The sequence below is a fragment of the Carassius auratus genome, chromosome 36, assembly GCF_003368295.1.
Source record: "Carassius auratus strain Wakin chromosome 36, ASM336829v1, whole genome shotgun sequence".
NCBI classification, from domain to species: Eukaryota; Metazoa; Chordata; class Actinopteri; order Cypriniformes; family Cyprinidae; genus Carassius; species Carassius auratus.
In genome coordinates, this window is record NC_039278.1 from 7,295,711 (window position 1) to 7,316,659 (window position 20,949).

A 20,949-nucleotide genomic window follows, 5' to 3' on the forward strand; every position below is an offset into this window, starting at 1 on the left:
GTATGATTGTTGGTGGGCCACACAGTGGAACACGGAGGTCAGCTCAGCAACAGCTATTTTATTATACATGGAATCATCCTGCTTCTTAAAGATGCTTGTTGGTCTATACTATCGCGGTGTTGGTACAGTGTAATTGGTAAAATGTTAATAATAACACACTGCTGGCAGCTATATTTACTTCCAAAAATGTTGCTGTCACACAGAATAATGTAAAATGAGGAGCAACTAAAGAGTAATGTTTAATTAGAACATTATGTGTGTATTACAATGTATTTAATAAGAAGCTGTGTTCACTGTAAGCACAGGAAGCCAGTGACTTTACAGGTTTGTAAAGCAGATGTAGTTGAGAGAATGATTCGCTTCATTAACAACACACAGTTCAAGCACTCACTTACATGAATATCTGCTCATTAATTTGGCCAAGAAAATGTTTACTGGATGAGATCTGACATTTGTTAAAGGAGTGTTTCTTATCAGTCATTCAGACGTAGTGTCCTAGTGGTTAGATTTATTTTATTTTATTTTTTATGTTAGTTCTGTGTGTGTGATTGTCAGGCGTTTGTAAGATATGATGTTTATTTGAGTTTTTTTATTTTTTTTATGTTACCATTAAAGGGTTTAGTTAGCTTTGAGTTATAAATGTATATCTGTGATCTCATGTTTTTAACTTTCAAGCAGTGTTGTCATACTGATATTCAATACCATTTCCAAAAATACAATTTGAACAATATTTCCTCATATATCTTCATGTCTAATGGCTCTGAGGGGGATTATATAATAATAACAATATTTCAGAGACTAAGAAATATATCACTATTGTAATAAAACAAATAGTATTCCAGAATTACTGTATTATTTATTTGACAATATGTAGTCAAATTACAATACTTATAATACTTCACTTGAATACTTTCAAGTTTACAAATGCTTCTCGTTACAAATCTAGTGCAATGCTGTAATCATCTCTCCACAAAATGTTGGAAATTATGCAAATGTGAAAATAAAGCATAAGTGGCGCACATTGAAAATGCGTGTTAAACTGATCATTTTGATGATGATGATGACATGTTTTCATGTCTTAATCTTTCTCTTATTATCTGTTTGACTAGAGCTGTCGGTCATTGTTTTGTCTGGCTTTGGCTCATAGTTAGATTGTCTTGAAGAGACCAGAGACGATGTAGTCTGTGTGAACTCCATCAAGCAGTCCGGTGCCATTATTATGAATGAACCAACATGGCACTTTTTCTCCGTTCTTCACATCCTGTCTGAAATCTTTCTGCAAACCCCTAAAGACACAGAATAACACAGTATTAAGGTAACATTGACCTTTCATGTACAAACTGGCAAACAGTGTCTTTAATTCACCTGGTAACTACAAGCTCTTGTCCCTTCACAAACATTATAGCATCTGCCTTGTTTGGATCCTTTCCTGGAAACGGTTCACTCACTTCAAAGTCCAATCCATGGTAGAACTGACCTAAAGAGACGTGAACACAGTTCAGAGCACAGCCATCACTAACTGTGTTTCTTGACAATTCTCTCTAAAAGCAATATTTCTGACTCATTAAGAGCTGACAGCATAAGTGACTATATTGATAACCACAAAAATGTTTCCACTTGTCCACCCTTATAATGAGACGCTTGGCCATGTTTGTCAGTGTTAAAATACTCACTGTTCCGCAGAACCTGATTTTACCAAGTGAGACATGTTCCTGGGACAACATCGTTGTTGACCCTGGAACAACATTGTGATTAACCAATCAGATTTGAAGAACCAGTTTATAGATTTTGTGAAGTTTACGCTTAAAATCAGTGTTTGGTGCTTTTACATCAGTGTCATTCATCTATCATTTCCTCTGATTTTAGGGATTACTCATGGTTAAGGTTAGGTTTAGGTGTAGGGATATGGTTAAGAACATATTTTTGGAGTAAAATGTTGTTCCAGGGTCAACAAAATATGTTGACCTAGGAACACATCGAACTTGGCAAAATCAGGACGTGCCACTGTTCCAGTAGCCACTTGATGTAAAAAATGTAAAAATGATTTTAATGTGAAAAAAAAAAAGCTTTTCTGTGTAAAGTTACATCCAATTTTATAGATTTGTTGCCATGATAACCAAACCCTAGACTACCATAACTCCTAAAACAAGCTGTAAAACTTCTGATTAAGAAACATAATCATATAATAAACAATTTTTAACAGAAGAAACAATGGAAGTAGTTTTATAAAAGTATAAGCTTCCCATTTTTTATTTTTAAATCCTCCACAAACTTGCCCCATTCACGTCCATTGTTATTACCTCACTGTAAAATAATTTTTTGCCTTTTGTTTTTTATAGGAGAGCAGGCACTGGAAGAATTGATATCATTTTTGTGGTAATTAATGTTATACCACAATAGTTAACTTAGAGCTTAACTTGAACTGAACTTGGAATATTCCTTAAACCCTGGGACGAAAATTTAGTTTGAATTTGTTTACTTCAGCAGAATGGGATTACACTTGGTGACTTTTTCTGTATTAGCTATATACACACAAACAAATCATCGAAATAATTCGGACATGATTAAGGGTCGAAAAATAAAAAAAGTAACACTTGGTACCTTCTCAGACAAAACATACTGTGGAAAAAATATCTCATACATTTTTTATAAATATTGCATAGTATCATTAAATCCTGTCAAAAATTTAAATTAATAATTCAAAATATAATTTAACAAAATCATATAAAAAAAGAAGTTGCATTTCAAGGCTCATGTCATGTTTGAATGTTCTTTAGATGTTTTACCAAGCAGGCCATGGACATTGCTTGAAAAGAGGTGACTGTCCAAGGTGTAGAACCCGAGGTAGTCTTGATGATACGGGTGCTTCTGCCAGACTTTGTGCAGGATAATAAGAAACTTGATTGAGTTCCTAAGGGTCACTGTTAAACTGCGATCTTTGATCACCTGCAGATCCATGCTGGAGAAAGAAGGACAAAATTCTGTCAGGAGTCTTTCCCCTGCTTCCTTATGAAGGGCACACATTTCTGTGAGCTCACAATGACTCAATATGATTGAAATGAGAAGATGATATCCTGCATCTTACTTGGGACCTTTAACTGTGGCAGTATCAGTCCAGAAGAATTTAGCCTGTTTTCCCTTTTCAGACACTGAGATCTCCTTTGTGCTTACCATCAATCTGATACCAAACTTCTCATGAACAATCCCAAAGCGGCCAAAATAGGTTTGCACCTTGGTTCCTGGGATGACTTTCTTATCTCCAATGGTTTGGCCATTGACCACAATTCCTATGGGACACAAATAAATCAAATATAATCCCTAGAACTGTTGACATTGTGGATAAGTGTGATTTAAAATATAAGTATTTATAAGCCATTTATAAGCTGATTTCTCTGAAGCGTTCAGGCCAACATTCCACCATTCCACCATTCATAAGTTCTTGTTTCAGTAGAAATGGGAAAAATATTTTATATCTGATCTACTATTTAAGCTTTTTCTTCTCTTTCTTCACCTTCTAAGACTAAAGAAATCTGCTCCTAGAGTTTTCAAGCTAAAGCTGCAAAAAATCCCACTGATTTTCATACTCATTGTTTCACATATTTTTATATATTAACATGTAATATTATACGTTTACTATAATATTAACATGTTAAATCATGCTAGCAAAATGCTCAATCATGTTAAAACATATTTGCAATGTGTTAAATCATGGTAGCAGCATACTAAAACATGGTATCAGTGTGGTAAATCATGCTAAAATATTAAAACGTTGGCAATGTGCAAAATCATTCTAGCAACATGCTAAAATATGCATGTAAATCATGCTAGCAACATGCTAAAATGTGTTAGCAACATCTTAAAACATTCTAGCAATATGCTAATCTTTGAAGTTCAAGCTTCTCAAAGATATCTCAAACTTTTAAACAAAGTTTGTTTACAAACATTACTCCTCTTGTTAAGTCTATCATCTTGTTTGGTTTAAAGAATCTACAATGTCAGGAGGGGCAACCTTAATTTCATGTCAACCTGTGTTCTTGTGAAGCCATGGCTCGCTGAATGCCTCTGAACTTTTCTGATAAAATAGAAAATTGTTCTCACCTGTAATTGAGTCTCTAACAAGGTTGAAGATGGTACCAGGTTTGTCATCAATGTTGAAGCACAGAGCATCATTTTTTTCTGGCAGCTCAATGATGAAGTGTGGATCTCCATCAGCTGTTACATTGGAAAATTGTAAGAACATCACTTCTGATGTGACTTAAAAAGCATTACCTACATTTCACAAGGCCAGTGCATATTTTTTTTAATTTACCATAATTTGTGGTCCTGACAGGGTAGCTGGCTCCAACAGCTGTGTAACATGTAAATAAGACAGAGATGAACTAACATAAATGCTCCAAAATAGTAAATGTGGTTTGACAATGTCAAATATGAAAAAAAGTATATTAAACTCATTACGTTGTTAAGTAGTGACGTACCATATCTTTGAGATTTTCCTCGTTCCTCTGTGTATCAATGTTGAGAAAAGAGTGAGTGTCATATAACCAGTTAAACATATAGTTACAGATTCATGGAGAACACTGTCACAACTTCTGCTTGCTATTTGACAGTTTAGTCATACCTTCAGTCAGTTTGTCAGCAATAAACATGCCTTTTTTGGTCTCATCTTCAGGTTTAGTGACGACCATGGAGGTAAGCGGTGTAACAAAATTGTACTTTAATGAAAGGCTCAGAGCTTCTTCAGTGGCATTTCCTTTCTCCTCTGGTGTACCCTTGTTTCTGTAAGAAAATATTTTTGTATTATAATTGGATTTGATCCAAATCATCTTAAAGACTATGAATGAATATTCAGACCCAATTAAAATCAGTGAATTCAGATAAATTACATTCATACTAGTCATTTTTACATTTAATTAAAATATGTAGAGGACTATTTGTGACCCTGCACCACAAATCAAATTTTTCGAAGCTAAATATCGATAATGACCCATACAATATTATTTTGGCTATTGCTAAAACTATACCCCAGCGACTTAAGACTGGTTTTGTGGTCCAGGATCACATTGATCCTTTATAGTTTAAGGTTAATGTGCTAAAGATCACGCTTTTTCAAACAGACTTCTTATCCAAGAGCTCCTGGATGGTCAGATATGCCCAGAGACGCTCAGTAAAGTCCCCAAAGATATACTCTTCATCAGGAAATATGGTTTCCCACTTCTGAGTACTTGCTTGACCTTTCAGCTCAAAGTTATTTTCGAACTGTTGCAAAACAAAAAAGTCAAATTAGTTTTATAAGTCCCCAATAAATAATGACGTAAATTCACTGTGAATATCATCTCACAACCCAACGATATTAATGAGGCTACGATCTATGAATTCATTGGTGATGTCATTTTTCTATTATACTATCCATTTTAGGATATAGGAACAGGAATTACACATTCCTTCTAAATTATTTGTAAGCCTAAAAGCATTTTATAAATTTTTTTACTTTTTTCCCTGACAAGGAAATGCTTTTATGCTCACATACATTGAATCACCAATGTCCACATTCATAATCGGTTTTAAAAACTGCCACTATGAACTATGCACATGTGTGAAAGGATAGAATATTTACTCACTCCTTGTGCGAACACTTCAATTGCAAAGTTGTCTATTTCATTTAAGTCATTAAGTCGGCCAGCCACCATGATCTCAGAGCCGTTGTATAGCTGTTTAAAATGGCTTCTTGTCAGCGAGTTGACCGTGTTGTCCGGATAGTGAAAATGCACATCTGAGAGTAGAGGACTGGACACTTCTTCATAAAATCCCTTGGTAACAAATTATTAGCAAACCATTAACAGTAGTTTCTTGAAAGTCAGCTTTGCTGATAAGGTCAGCATCTTATCAACATTTAAAGTGTCATCACAATTGCACTAGACTGAAACTAGAGTTGGGTATCGATGCACATTTCTCAATTCCATTCCAATTTTGATTTGATATGAATCTATCTAGTTTTATTTGGAAGCTTGTTTCTACCATGGGTAAAAAAAAAATGTTTAGACTTTTTTTTCTCACAATTGTGAAGAAAAAGTTGTGAGATGTTAACTCGCAATTTGAGAACTTTTGTCCTCCGAATTGTGAGAAAAGAGTTATAATTATGTTTGTTAGTTTTTATTTTTATCCCACGGCTGGAACAGGCTTCTATATATTTGTCCATTTTGTAATTCTCTGTCAGCTATTTTATTAATTATTAAGGAACCCTCTTATTTGGTATATTACTAAATAATAAAACATGAATTTGAAAAAAATAAAATAAATAACAACAGGGTCCAAACTGTGCAGTTCAAAGGATATTTATTTAACAGATAAAACATTACCAAAAATATATATATTTACATTATTAATATATATTTAGTTGTAGTAATAATATAATGGTTGTTATATATTAAAATATTTTGTAACAAAGTATCGATAAAATTAAATATCTTCAAATTCTGAAAAACTGACGTTGAGATTGAATGAAGATGTAGCTATAATTGGGGAAAAAATGACTTTTTTTATATTACAAGGAATCAATATTTTGGCTACCTTTAGCTGAAGTGGAGCATCTGAGTCCTCATAAATCCTGCGAACCAGGCCATTGTTCTGCTTGCTCAAAGTATCCAGAAATCCATAGTTTGCATCATTACCGAAGGCCAAACTAAACAGAGTGATATTCCCATCATTGGCGTCACGAATACTCTCTTGGATTTGAGGAAGAGTTCTGGGATCTAAAAATGAATACGATATATTATTTCACCAAAGAAACAATAAAAAGTACTACAGCCATAAATAACTGATTGATTCATCTTGTCTACTCTTGAGCTAAACCTCAGGGCTCTCTCTGGTGTTCTTTAATAAGATAATGGCAATGACACTAGGGCTGTTTCCTGTATGTTTCTTTAGGGCTACTCCTAGGCAAAGTTGTTCCTCAAGTAAAATCATGAAGCAGTAAGGTTGTCGGTATGTGCATATACATACAACTGTTTGGTTCCCCATCAGTCAGCAAAATGATCATCAGTACCATGTCCTTTGAGGCTGTACTGTTACGCTGCTCTTCATACAACATCTTCACACCATGGATGACAGCATCATGCAATTCAGTACCTGAGGCAAAAACAATTTATACTTGATTATTGATAAATAATAATTAAAAAAACCTGAGTCATAACTTTATAGTAAACATGTTTTGTTTGCTTAATGTAAACTACATTGAGTGGATTTAGCAGGGCTTATTGCATGGGCAGCTTTTTTTTTTAACACTCAGTGTGCCCCTTAGTCCCTCTGCCTCTTTTAAGAGTCCCTCTTTCCACGTGGACTGCATACAATTATTCATTTAAAATCTGTTCAGTGATAACTTCCTTCATATTCACACTTACTACCAATAACTTCAATTGTTTTGACATATTCCTGGGCTGCTTTGATATTTTCCTTTGTTGCTTTGCTTAAATGTGGCTTCCATACAACAAAGGTGGTTGAAAATACGATGATGGCAAAGTAGTCCTCCTCTGGGAGGTCGCCAAGTATGGTCACCAGAGCCTCCTTAGTCTAATTTAGACAACAAACACAGACAAGTGTCCAAGTGGCTGACAATTTAAAACTGAAAGCAGTCTTTTCTCATTTAACAGACGTCATGACTCACCTGTGACATTTTCTTTCCCACCATAGAGTAGCTGTTGTCTATCACAAAAACAACCATCTTTGGTACTTTTGGAAGATTAGCCGGTGCAAAAAAATGCACAAAGTATCCGTTCACAATCTGTACATGATAAAGATATCAATTATAGCTTTATAGTTTATTTGTATATATTGGAAAATTCAAGCGTTAACATATCAGAGCTTATGTGTTAAACAGCAGGCCACAGAACAGGATTCTTTTCATTTGTCCATTTTACGCTATTTCTTGTGTGTCTCTATCATCCAAATGATGTCTGACCTGGATATCACCGATGTCATGAGCACGCTTGACATCATACTTAATGAAGAAATCTCCATCGATGAGTGTCCCATCACACTCGGTGCATTTCCTCTGTTGATCCAGTGTTGGAGAGAAGGACACATGGGCCTGAACAAATGGATCAAATTATTATCATTATCATTATCAACATTATTATTGTCTAATGGAGATCCTTCTTTGTTACTAGCTTTATTAAGTATAATGCTAATGATATATACTGGTATAAATTGGTATCCATCCATGCAAAGGTATTTGAATCATCACCTTTTTTTCAGTGACCGTTTTCTCCACTAGAGGGAACAATTCATTGGTGATGAATGTACCGTATGCGTCCAAAAATGCAATTCCCTGAGGCTCATAAATATCTGCTACAATCTGTGGATTGGAGGAATAACGTGTCCATGAACGGTGCACATTTTAAATATGAGTCTTCTATCCATAATATTGCTTTCTCAAGTGTTTCAGCTCTTTGAACTATTGTTCTGACGGCATCCATTCACCGCATACGATCCAATGGTGAACAAATTATGTAATGCTGAATTTTTCCAAATTTGTTCAGATAAAGAAACAAACTCATCTACATCTTGGGTGACCTGATGGTGAGTAAATTGTTCATTTTTGGGGGAACTATACCACAGTATAAACTTTTATGTAAAAATGTAAAACACCACCACCCTTATTAGTCTTTCACCTTTTTGCATTTTGTAGTACACTAAAATTATACCATGTGGATTCTCAATTATGATGTTATAAAATCTGTTGTGCTTTATAATAAACCTCAAAGTGCTGGACCAGCTGTTTGGGTTTGACTCTGATCATGAGCTCATATTTGCCAAAATTTCGTCGAAGAAGTTCTTCATGGGTGAGAATAAATATCACACTGCTGTTTGCTGCAACATTCACAGAAACAGAAAACGTCTCCATTTTTCGACCTGAAGCCCTGGAAGACCACAACATAAGTTACTTAGCAGTATATTAGGAACAAGCATTTTAAAGTTCAGGATGACTTCCTGTTTGTTTTCCTCTTCTCACTTGACTAAACCAGCAGTCTGGCCAGATGACACAGCCTTCTGATACTGCTCCTTGGCCTTCTCTTTTTCCTTCACCACACCTGTGTATGTCTTGCCATCAATCTCCCTGAAAATCCAAAAACTGTGTCAGCACACATTTCAATAATTTCCCGAACTGCAAACATATATTAAACTGAAAAGCAATGGCTTCTTTTGGCTCATGCTGAGTTCCTCTGATCTGAAACTAAATCAGATGGAAAAAGGACTGACATGCTGAAGTTGGTGATGAAGGAGGTCTTGGGTAACTCCACCTCAAAGGACACTTCCTGTGAGATGTTGGCCTTATTGAGAGCTTTAGTGGTCATGACAGTGTGGGCGAAACGTGATGTCACCTTGCAGTCCACCTTTATGCTCTGCACCTCTATCTGAAAGACAGAAGGAAAACACACAGAGGCAAATAAAGAGTGATAGAGTTGTCACTTATTAAGTGCTGACTAACTGATATATATTGTAACAAAAGCAATCACTTAAAAAATAAGTGCCTTAGACTGCAGTCATTTCAGGACAAAGGCTGAGCTTGAGCTTGGGTCATCGGATGCTACATGCACTTTTACAAGTTGTTTGAACTGAAATGTGTGTTGGCAGTGTGTACACACAACCACCCTATAATGATAAAAATCTACCCAGTGTTTTTTTTTTTTTTATCTACTAAAATCTTTGCCCCTTTTGCAACTCGAGCAAATCTCAGATGCTGGTCTTTTTTGACGTCACACAGCGTGCAAAATCGTCCAAAATAAGACCATTAATAGGGGCATTCACTATAAACAAACGAAGCAGCTCTAATGCTATTAAATTAAAGATGATGAACCATAGAGCAAAAAAAAATTATCAAAGAAAGTAACAAAAACTTTAATGGGCATAATTAAGTGTGAAAATAACCAAAGGAAAACATAATTTATTCAGAGATCAGATATAATTTGAGTTTTTTTTTTTTTTTTTTACTAGTGGCTGCAGGACACTATAGTTAATTTATGTGAGTGAGGATAGCAAAATAAAGTGAACTGTGACAAATTATACCCAAAATTCTTCATAGTTTGCATGAACCTGGATGACAGCATGCCCAGGAGACTACAGGCAGTCATTAAGGTTAAGGGTTGCCTGACTTAGTTTTGATAGTTGTGTAATACTGTCCTACTGATTGAAATCCTTTACATACCCCTCTATCAAAGTTATCTAACATTATCAAGATGATTTTGTTCTGACACAGTTTAACTCAAGAGTTCATTTTTTTTTTTTTTTACCATCTTCTAAAATATAGAGCAGTGTTTCCCAATCCTGGTCTTGGAGAGCCCTTGGAGCCTTCACTAATGAGCTGATGAGTTGAATCAGGTGTGTTTGAATAGGAAGACATTTAAAATGTGCAGTGTTCTCCTGGTTCCAGGATTGGGAACCACTGCTATAGAGGATAAACTGTGATAATCTGAGAAATGTGTCAAATTTGCTTTGACTGTATCTATTTAATAAATTAAGTTAACCAACTAACATTATACTCTTTCTGTTTCTGTACCCAGTATCTTAAAAAAATGAAAAATGCAATATAAATATCTGTATCGGTACTCTGTATCGCCAAGTAACAAAAATAAAAGTATTGGTATCAGGCAAGTGCTGGAAAAAAGTGGTATTGGTAATCGGTGCATCCCTAAATTAGCCCTTCCCTGAGTAAGCTGTTCACCATTGTTTCACCACGGGAGCAGATGTAGACAAGAATGACTCCTAAGCAATCGTGGTGTTCTGTTGTTGGATGAAATAATGAACATAGCAGTCGTCCTTAACTCCAGACATCTGAGCTGCTGAAGACAGTGGATTTGTTTTTGAAGTTAATGTGCCCCCGATTCACATAAATGCATCTATATTCACGCAACCATTCGTGATCCAGCTTCACCTACAGGTAAAGTGAGTATAACGTTTTTTAATGGATCTTTGCAAATTGCCTTCCCTAATAATGTGCTTATAAGCAAGCAAAGTAAATAGTCTCTCTGAGAGCGGCTCAGGAAGAGAGGGGTGGGGTCAGTAGAGCTCATTAACATTTAAAGGAACATGCAACAAAATGTCTTGCTTTAAACAGAGCTGTTTTTGACATGGTTAGGTGTTTTTACAATACCATTGAGAAATTTGAACCAAACTATGTTACAGACTTTTCATTAAGATCCTAAAGAATCATATCAACTTGTGGAAAATGAGCATCCGATGACCCTTTTAAGGTCAGTGTCAGCTACATTACAGAATATAAGTTAATCAACCTATATTGCAAATTATATTTTTATTCATGTAGATTGTTATTATTAATTAAAATAAAATCAATTTACAGTAATAATGAATCAGTTATACAACAGTATTTTTAAGGGTCAGATCAGGTATAAACAGACCAATAAAACTCCCATTCATTTTAAAATGATCAAAGTCTTGACAGACAAACTTGTGTGAGATGTAAGAAAGAGTTCCCACCTCAGCACTGCTCACACTTCGCTTCTGTGAGGAGACCATTAGAAAATTAATTTTAGATGGCAACAAAATACAGTGTGTAGATGTAAAAGAGTTTGTATGCTAAAGCTAACACACAAAATAGCCTATACGTATGTGTTGTGTATTATTATATGTAACACCTTTCTAATTCCTGAATATAATTTCAGTACTGTAATTTCAGTATTGGCATAGCAAACTTTTAACAACTTTGTTGCATACCTTTAAGAGTCTGGTCGTGCTGGGATGGTTGACCTGGAGGGACATTAGAGGACTCATTACTTTATGCAGACACATACACAGATACACCGAAAGTGGTGCTTTTAGCCTCTGACTGGATAAGTGCCCTTTTTGCAAGATATTTTTTAATTTTAATATATATATATATATATATATATATATATATATATATATATATATATATATATATATATTTTATTTAAATTTGGCATGTGGCATACATTCTTAATTATGGTGAATCTGACAACTGTATGCAAGTTCTAATTCTCCAAGACTGTACAAGATTAGGTACTAACCTTCCATTATGCATAACAATAAGTATAAATTTAGCTCTATTTTGTCCAAACAAAGTAGAACATTTGTGCTTCCCTGAAAATAGTGTAGTCTTTTTGAACAAATTTGGTGTTTAATTTATAAAGTCAGTGGTAATTTTCTTTGTTTTTGAATTAATCAGCCTGTTTGGATAGATAGTTTGAATAAATGATTCTGTGATGTTTTCTGAACATTTCATGTCTTTATTCAAAATTATATTTAGAACATGAATCTCAAGTCTAACAGTAAATAACTTTTAGTTTATAAATAGTGTTCTTGTAGCTCAAGTGGAAGAGCATTTTGTTAGCAGGCAAGCAAGCGCAATGTTGGGGGTTCGATTCCCCGGGGAACACATGATAGGTAAAAATTGTTAGCCTGAATGCACTGTAAGTCGCTTTGGATAAAAGCGTCTGAAAATGCATAAATATAATTTAATTTCAATTAATACAAAATGTATGTGCATGACTCTGACTGTACAGAAAAATATATGATGACTAAACTATGATGGATACTTTCCCATTTTTGTCGCTGTATTGACAATTAACATATACTGCAGATCAAAATGTTTGCCACTTAATTAGTGCAGCAAAACAAAATTTAATGACAAGAAAACTAGACTTACCCATTGCTCATTTCCCTTTGAGATGACCAGGGTTTCAAAAGACCCTGAACAAAAACATACACACCCAAACAAGCAGAATATCCACCCTGTAGACATGGTGCACCATCTGTTCTATCACAGGACATCAGGACTTTTAAACACTCTAAAACCACTGTCTAGACTTTGTTCAGGTCAAATAGTTCTTTGAGTGGGTTTGTTTTTTTTAATGTGTTTTCTTTGTTCCTAAATCATTGATCTTGTGAGTGATCACTGTGTATGCAGAGCAAATATTTATTTGGGTGGTAATGGGCATTTGTGATCTTTGTTCCTAAATTATTGATTGTATGCAGTGCTTTAAGTGGCCCAAAAGAGGTTCCGGTACTCTATTATAGCATAACTATATTGATGGTAATGGTAAGGGGGCTGTCTGCGGTCTTGGGTGACGGGATAGGGGGCTTATGATATTAGACTTCGTAGCCTATAATAAAAGATAATGAATTTCAAACCTTAACTAAACACATTTTTATTCAAAGATCAACCGTATGTCATTACACTTTAGTCTGCCACAAGAAACAACAACATTAAAATCATGCACTTAAATGCCATTGTAAAAAGAAAAAAAAAAACAATGACTGTTGTAACAGTGTTTAAATCAGACCTTTCTGTAACGCTAATGAGCTTAAACTTATTTTTTGTACACAGTGCCGCGAACTGTCAATCACTCCTGTACGCGTGCATCACTGTCCTCCTCGCAGCTGTAGGAACTTGCACTCTCTTCATCAAGCTTTAAAACAAAAAGGGGACAAAAAAGTCATATTGTCTTTGTGCATATAGATTAATTAGATATATACGGTATTTTTTTAGAACTTGGAAAAAATGCTGCAGCCAATGAGCAGCTGACGGGGGCTGTTTGCAGGACGACTCAACCTCCGCAGACAGTTTTTGATGTTTATCAGACAATAACTACTCAAGATTTTGCTTTAGTATAATTTTCGGGACAATTAGGGCCAGATTCGGGACAACAGTTAAGATTTCGGGACTGTCCCGAATTTTTCTGAAAGAGCTACTGAATTACTTCATTATCTTGCGTCTGACCTTTCAGGCTTGGTGGGATGTCAGCCAGCGAGTCATCTGATTCTGACCGTGATGTTTTAGTATTCAGGGTCTAAAGCCAGGAGAGCACATTAAGTATTGTTCACTCTGTATTTGAATGTTTACAGAGCTGAGTGTGCGCGTCCAACACACCCTCTCCGGCCACGTTGAATTGTTACTTGCAGAGGCAAAAGCGACGCATGGGCTTTTCACTTGTAAAACTCAAGGGTGTATGGGTAATGTAGTCTCTTCTGTCGGTGGGACGAATTAGGAAGCTGGGTGACTGAAAGAGAAGTAAAGGGGACATTGCACTGTCTGTTGGGAGGCAAAGAGGTCCACCCTTTAAAATTTTTCTTGCCAAATCTGTTTCACTACTTCCGGGTGGAGTTTCCATTCCCCCGTCGGTAGTGTCTGTCTGGACAGTAAATCTGCTCCCATATTCAAATGCACTGGAATGTAAACTGCCCTGAGTGACAGGAAAAATCTGCCTCGCTATTCTGTTCAGATTGTGTGAGCGCAGACCTCCCTGGTGATTTATATAAGAGACTGTTGCTGTGTTGTCCACCCGCACTAGGACATGACAGCCCCTCAATTGATGATTGAGAAAATATTTCAGAGCCAGAAATACGGCCATCAGTTCGAGGCAATTCATGTGCCAATCGAGCTGATGACCCTCCCATTCCCCTTGAGCTGGACGGCCATCCAAGACCGCTCTCCAGCCCATCAGGGAGGCATCCATCGTTAGCAATCTGCGACGACACGGTGCCCCTAGATTGGGACCCAAGGCAAGGAACGGGGCCCTTACCCTAACCCTAACCCTGGGTCTGAGCCACAGAGATAGTGTACAAAGCCCGCGGCGCGTCACTTTTATTTGCTTTTGAGGATTGGCTCTTGGATGAAATCCAAGCTCTTGCTGAAGCCATGAAACCTAACATCTTTTGGTACTGACGAACGGTGCGATCTTGGCCTAGCCTGACTTTGCTCATAGTCTGCCGAATTGTCTCGATTTTTGCGGGAGACATTTGTGCCCACATCATGATCGAATACCAAACAATACTGAGATAAGTCATTCTCTGGGCCAGATAAAGAATACTTTTCTTGGTGTTGAGTCTCAACCCTAGAAAAACTAGATGAGCTAACACGATGTCTCTGTGTTGTAGCGCCATCTCTTGTAATTGTGCTAGTATTAACCAATCATTGATGTAGTTCAAAATGGAAATGCCCTGGAGTCATAATGGAGCTAGTGCTGCATCCATGCATTTTGTGTACGTGCAGGGCGATAAGTCTAGAAATGGAAGAACCCGAAATTGGTAAGCTTCACCCCCGAAAGCAACCCTCAGGAATTTTCTGTGTTGTGGCAAAATTTATATGTGAAAAAATGTGTCCTTCAGATCGATCGTGATGAACCATTCGTGATTTCGGATTTTCGACACGACTGTCTTGACGGTTAATATCTTTAACTTGAGCGCTTGACTGTAAGGTTTAAGCTTCGAATATCTAAGATTGGACGCACTCCCCACCCCTTTTTGGGAACTAGGATGTATCTGCTGTAATAGTACGACTCTCTCACCGGAAGAGGAACATGTTCTATTGCCTATTTGCTCAGAAGAGTTTGCATCTCTTGTGACAGTATGTGCATCAGCTCCAGTTTTCATGGAAGTGGAGACCACGCCGTTGAAACGTGGAGGACCATGAATAAACTGTATCCTGTATCCTATCTGTACTATGCTTAAAACCCATGCAGAAATGCCTGGCAGAAGTTTCCACGCTGCCACACTCTCTGAGAGTGGTATCAATTTTAACATTTCCTTTTGAGGGGATGTTGGATGTTCCGTGTCCTGAATGATGGCAGGAAGCAACGGAACATCTAATATTTCACTGGAAACCACTGCCCCCCCGAATCACGAGATGTAACGTGAAGGGGCGAAAAGATCTTGTGGCCGATGGCCCTCCCCTTGAGGGCAGTGAGGAAGGAAATGAACGAATGCTTCTTCGTGTGTTCTTTTACTTCCTTAAACCTGGTGACAACCGTATTAACTGAATCGCCAAACAGGCCAGATGGAGAGACAAGAGAGTCTAACAGAAACAAACAATCTTTCTCTTTAATACCCATCAAATTATGGATCAAATGCCTCTCCGTGCTGACTAAAGCTCACATTGAACGTAGGCCGTATGCTTGGTCACACGGAGAGACAAATCTGTTGATCGACGAAGCTCAGAGAATGCTTCCTCGTTGACTGTACTGCCCACAATCAAGTCCTTCAACAGGTCAGCCTGGTACACCTGTAAGGGGCCGTTCACATATCGCATCTTTTGCATGCTCAAATTCGTTATTTCCAATGTAGGCGCACGGTATGCGCTCTCCTAATGGAAGCGACGCGTTCTCAACACATTCGCAAAGCGTTCGCGACTCGCACATGGTGCGACACGCCCGTTTTTTCCTCACCGCATTGAGTTAAAACCGTTTCAAGTTTTCATAGAGCCGCAAGTGCACCGCGGGTCATGTGACAAGAACTAACCAATCAGCTTCATCCTTTCCCGTAACAACGTTGAAAGCTCAGGTAAGATGAAGGAACAGCTGATCATAGTTGTATATGGATTGCCATTTTGAAATAAATTTAGTAGCAGAGCTACTGCAAGCGATTTTTAGAGCTGAAAATCCATTTATCCTTTGCTGAAATTTCCGTGTCTTCATGGAGAGAGCACGTCATGGTTGCTTAGCAAAGGCAGATGCCTCAGGGGCGCAACTGCCCGAGTGCTTTGGAAAGGAGGAGAAAACGGCGCGCCTAGCGTTTTCCACGCGTTTTTAGGTGTGATATGTGAACGGCCCCTAACACTGCCATAGTGTGCAGTGCAGCACCAGCCTGACCTGCAGCTTGGTAAGCTATACCCACTAGTGTGCTGTAACCTGTCTATTTTATCGCGAGAGGAATGCTCAGAGGCGGACTGCTCGTGGTCCGAAGACCCAAGAGCTATATCATCCCCTTCATGAACCGAAGAAGCACCAGAGCAAACTTCGAGATCACGAGAAGAGGTGCATGGATCAGGTGATGCAGCAAGCAAAAGGGACGGACCCGTCGCTCACTAGTCACACAGATCTGTACGAGACCCTCATGATGATAATGTGGGTGCGGTCTGGAAATAGTTCAGATGAGATCAAAGCATATTCACTGTGAACAGTTCACTGACTTCAACATTCTGAAGTGCTCTGTCAGAGTGTTCGGGAAGTGAACATATATCTGAGTTAACACACTGGCGAGTAAAATCTGAGAATTTATTAGCCATTGGCTAATATTAGACATCATTTAGTCGCCAGAATGAAGATTTTGTCACATATGCGAGTGATTTACTCGCAATGTAGAGGGTTGCCCCAGCCCTAATAATTACAGATATCTTTGTTCAAGCAGTGCCGCTCGTTAGTCAGTCAAAAAAGATTGTTTTGTTGCAAGTTCATTGTTAATGTCATCGATTAGATTGATTTATTTCGGCTGTAAATCTCTGCAACTGAGACATGTTCTTTCTTTTAGAAGGCAAGTTTTAATGATATTAAAGAACAACAATGAAGAGTTGAACTTTATTTTAAAGTTCAGAGTGGATGATTATGACCACAACGTTTATGTAAGCTCGGAAAAAATTTGATGCTTTGGATGTGGGATGGAGGGTCACCTCATACGTGCCTGACCAGAAAAAGTAATTACTGAGAACATAGAACAGGGTGAGTCAAGTAAATCTCAGAGACAAAAGGAAGAAGAAAATATGTCTCAGTTTAAGAATGTGGGTTATGAATATAACCATTGTTCCCTGAGTAGGGAATGAGACACTGCATCTTCTAGGGATCACTATGGTGAACACCTCGTCATGACCAACAAACACCAATGAGTTGGCCGGCGACAGCCTCTGACATCACTACCGGCGCAACAATAAACAGGCACCGGGAGAACACGTCATGCACTTCTTCCAGTCCACCCCTGCCATACAGGATTTCAGAAGGTGCACACTAACCACCATTTAGAAAGAGCGCAAAATGCTCACAGAGTACACAGAGCTTAGTTTGTGTACATAAAGGTTCCTAAGCATCGCAGAGGTGCTGGACCGCACGGGAGAGGCAAGTTCAAAATTTACAAACCTCTGTCGAGGGGAGCATCACCTTAGGCAGCATATACAAGAAGACTTCTGTAACTTCCACCTCCACTTCCCGCTGGATGCGGCAGCACAACTAATCAGCCAGGAGATCCCCCAGGGTGACCTGGCCGGACATCCAAGGAATTCTCTGCAGTGCTGTGACAGGCCTGATGATCAAGGAGGCTCCCGCAGAAACCTGTGATCTCAGCCGCCCTAATACCGGAACATGAAGCTGGATGGCTGGTGCTGACGAGTGTTTAGTAAACACTGTAACTCAGCACCACCCTCCAGCGCTGGAGCCCTGCTCAAGTTTAAAAAAATAAAAGCATAAGCTAAAAATCCCCAAAGGGAATGAGTAGATACCAAGATATCGCTCTGATTCAGATGAGAAAGCTGCCTTGTCTGGATCACATCCCTTAGGTTCTGCTTACCTCCTCGTGACATATGATTCCTCTTACCCCTGCCCGCAGGTGGGGGAGGAAGCGTGAGTCGCGACACTAACCTTCTGTGCCTTTCTTTGATCCTCAGATCGAGTAAGGGCCAGGACCCCTATTCTGTTTGGGCTCAGACCTGGACCTTTGTGAAACTAATGATCTGAAAACAGTGGAGCGCGCCTTCGTCTCCCTGAACTTCTTGATCACCATCTCAACGGAAACACCAAAAAGCCTTTTCTTTCTTCCCAATGTCTGCCATTTTCATCCAGAGATGTCTCTCCACTACCACCATGGCTGCCAAAGTCCTGCCCATGGTGGAGGCGGCCTGCTTGGTAGCATGGAGAGATATTTGTGGTGTGGCGCAGCTCGGCTACCTGATCAGGAGAAAGGCCCTCGCCTTTATCCAGGTCACTTAGCAGATCAGTCTGATATGGTTGAAGCACCATCATTGTGTGTAATAAAGCCACAGCCTGACCTGCTGCCGTGTATGCCTTGCCATTTAAGTGAGATGTATTTCTTGAAGGGGCTCAGATGGCAGGTAGGGAGATTAAGAGAGGATGTCTTCCCCGCTGAAAGAAAGCTCTTTCTACAGGGGGCATCCTCTCATAGCTGCTTTCGTGCATCGTCTCGATGTCGGCACAACTCTAATGCCGAAACTGATGGATGCGAGAAGAAAATGGCCTCTTTCATTTCTTTTCGATCTCTGTGTGGAGTTCAGGCAGAAATGGAAGGCTCATCTGGGCTGGAGGGCTATGGTCAGAAAGACCTTCACGGCGTCACCTTATTAACGTGCTTTCATGGCAAGTCCAATTTTGCCGTGGCATGATCTATAACCTCCAACAGCTTTACATACGCAGAGCAAGAGAACTGAGAAGGCTCAGCCTCAGCTTCTTCACCATCCTCAAATATCTCCTGCTTTTCCTGGGTAAAAACCCAGCAGAGCAGTAACCTCATTATCAGAAAGTGTTAAAGATATAACATCATCTTCCCGAGGTTCTCTCTCGTCTGCTGACATTACGAACGTGAAAGGGAAAGTCCCACTCTAAACCATTCAGACAGATCCACCTGAAATTCTCACAAGCTTATTCACCTCCGTGCCTCAGCAGCGGAGGGTCCTGAACCACAGGAAGCAGGTGGCTGCCTTTTTTCTTTTTTCATTGGAAAGAGAGGCTTTGAAAAACTTTGACTTTGAAAAACTCTCACAATGCACGAAGATTGCCTCCTCAAAGGCCTGATTTACTGCTGCATATGCCTTGCCATTTAAAGTAAGATGTATTTCTTGAAGTGGCTTAGATGCCAAGGGGGGAGATTAAGAGAGGAAGTCTTCCGCGCAGAAAGAAACCTCTTTCTACAGGGGGCATCCTCTCATAGCTTCTTTCGCATGCTCTTCACCCAAACAAATGACGCAAAGATTGCGTGTGTCATCGGTGTCAAATAAGACAGACAAGGATGCACACATTGTCTAAACGCTTGCTAGTAGTCACCATAATAGACAGAGAAAGATCGCTTTTACCAGTTCTTTCACATGCATACTTCAAACAGAACAGTCAGTGAAGACGAAGAAGAGAATGACATGTTCTCCTGGTGCCTGTTTATAGTCAAGTTGGTAGTGACGTCAGATGGACTGAAGATTAATGGAGTATTTTTCAGGTCCAGCAAGGAATTAGACAGTACCCTGTCTGATATGTTATATTCACTGGCTTTTGAATTTTTTTTTTTATAAACTTAGATTGTGTGTAATATACGTTTAAAAAGTTATCTGCATATGCGGTTGATTCAGTCATTATGGTTAATAATCAAGATATTGACATGTGAACAAATATTGTAGCTCAATATGGCATAATTTCTTCAGCCAAAGTAAATTGGAGCAAAAGCGAAGTTCTCAGTATAGGAGGAGTGACGGAAAAAACAGTTTGAAATTGCCAGCAGGGTTGCATTGGAAGACTGGTGGGGGTTTAAAATACATAGTTGTATTTTTGGGTGAAGAACCATTTGTCCTTAAAAACTGGGAGAATGTTTTTGAGAGGGTCGTATTGCTAAATGGAAGTGTCACGGTTCATGAATCGGCTGTCTCACACTTAGGTGTCTGCTTGAGTGTAATTGTGTGGGTGTGGTTACTAGCTGTGTTGATTAGTGTCACCAGCTATCATTGAATTTACCTCCCTTTTATATGCCAGCAATTTCCCTCTCATGTTGTCAGATCGATGTGGTTGTTCCTTGGTGTGCGTCCTGTTCTCGTGTCTCGTCAGCCCAGTTCTCCATCTATAATTCATCAGTTCCTCATGTCGTTTGGATGTTCCACGGTTCCTGGAACCACCGGATCGCCATCTCGTCCCTGCTTCACCACCACCTGATTGTTTGTCCCCGACTTGTGTCTTTATTCTGACTTTCAATTATTAAACCTTATTTACTTGCACGTTGCATCCTCATGTTATTTCATTACAGAACGATCTGACCAAACCATGGATGCAGCAAGCACTTCTCAGCTCAAGGATTTCATCGCTCACAGCATCTCACGTATGGACCAACAAGAAGAGAACATCCTCAAGAGATGTTCCATGAATTTTGCTTTACAGCCACATACTTTTTAGAGCGAACAGACGAAGGTTGCATTTGTATTAACCCTGCTGTCAGGGAGAGCTG

At 38.6% G+C, this 20,949-nt stretch overlaps 1 protein-coding gene across 1 annotated transcript; it reads right to left on the bottom strand.

Annotated features, from left to right (window-relative positions):
• Nucleotides 1-836: 836 nt before the first annotated feature.
• On the bottom strand, nt 837-12,831 carry LOC113055110 (inter-alpha-trypsin inhibitor heavy chain H3-like). The gene is made up of 22 exons (XM_026221100.1): nt 12,680-12,831; nt 11,728-11,760; nt 11,491-11,514; nt 9,256-9,410; nt 9,008-9,112; nt 8,753-8,915; nt 8,240-8,350; nt 7,955-8,083; nt 7,661-7,777; nt 7,398-7,566; nt 7,000-7,125; nt 6,568-6,749; nt 5,619-5,807; nt 5,117-5,256; nt 4,619-4,776; nt 4,476-4,502; nt 4,310-4,348; nt 4,099-4,212; nt 3,086-3,287; nt 2,787-2,959; nt 1,366-1,477; nt 837-1,286 (listed from the first exon to the last, which is right to left on the bottom strand). Exons 1-22 carry the CDS (start codon nt 12,773-12,775, stop codon nt 1,148-1,150), a joined length of 2,703 nt encoding a protein of 900 aa, XP_026076885.1. The 5' UTR covers nt 12,776-12,831; the 3' UTR covers nt 837-1,147.
• Between the last annotated feature and the right edge of the window lie 8,118 nt (nt 12,832-20,949).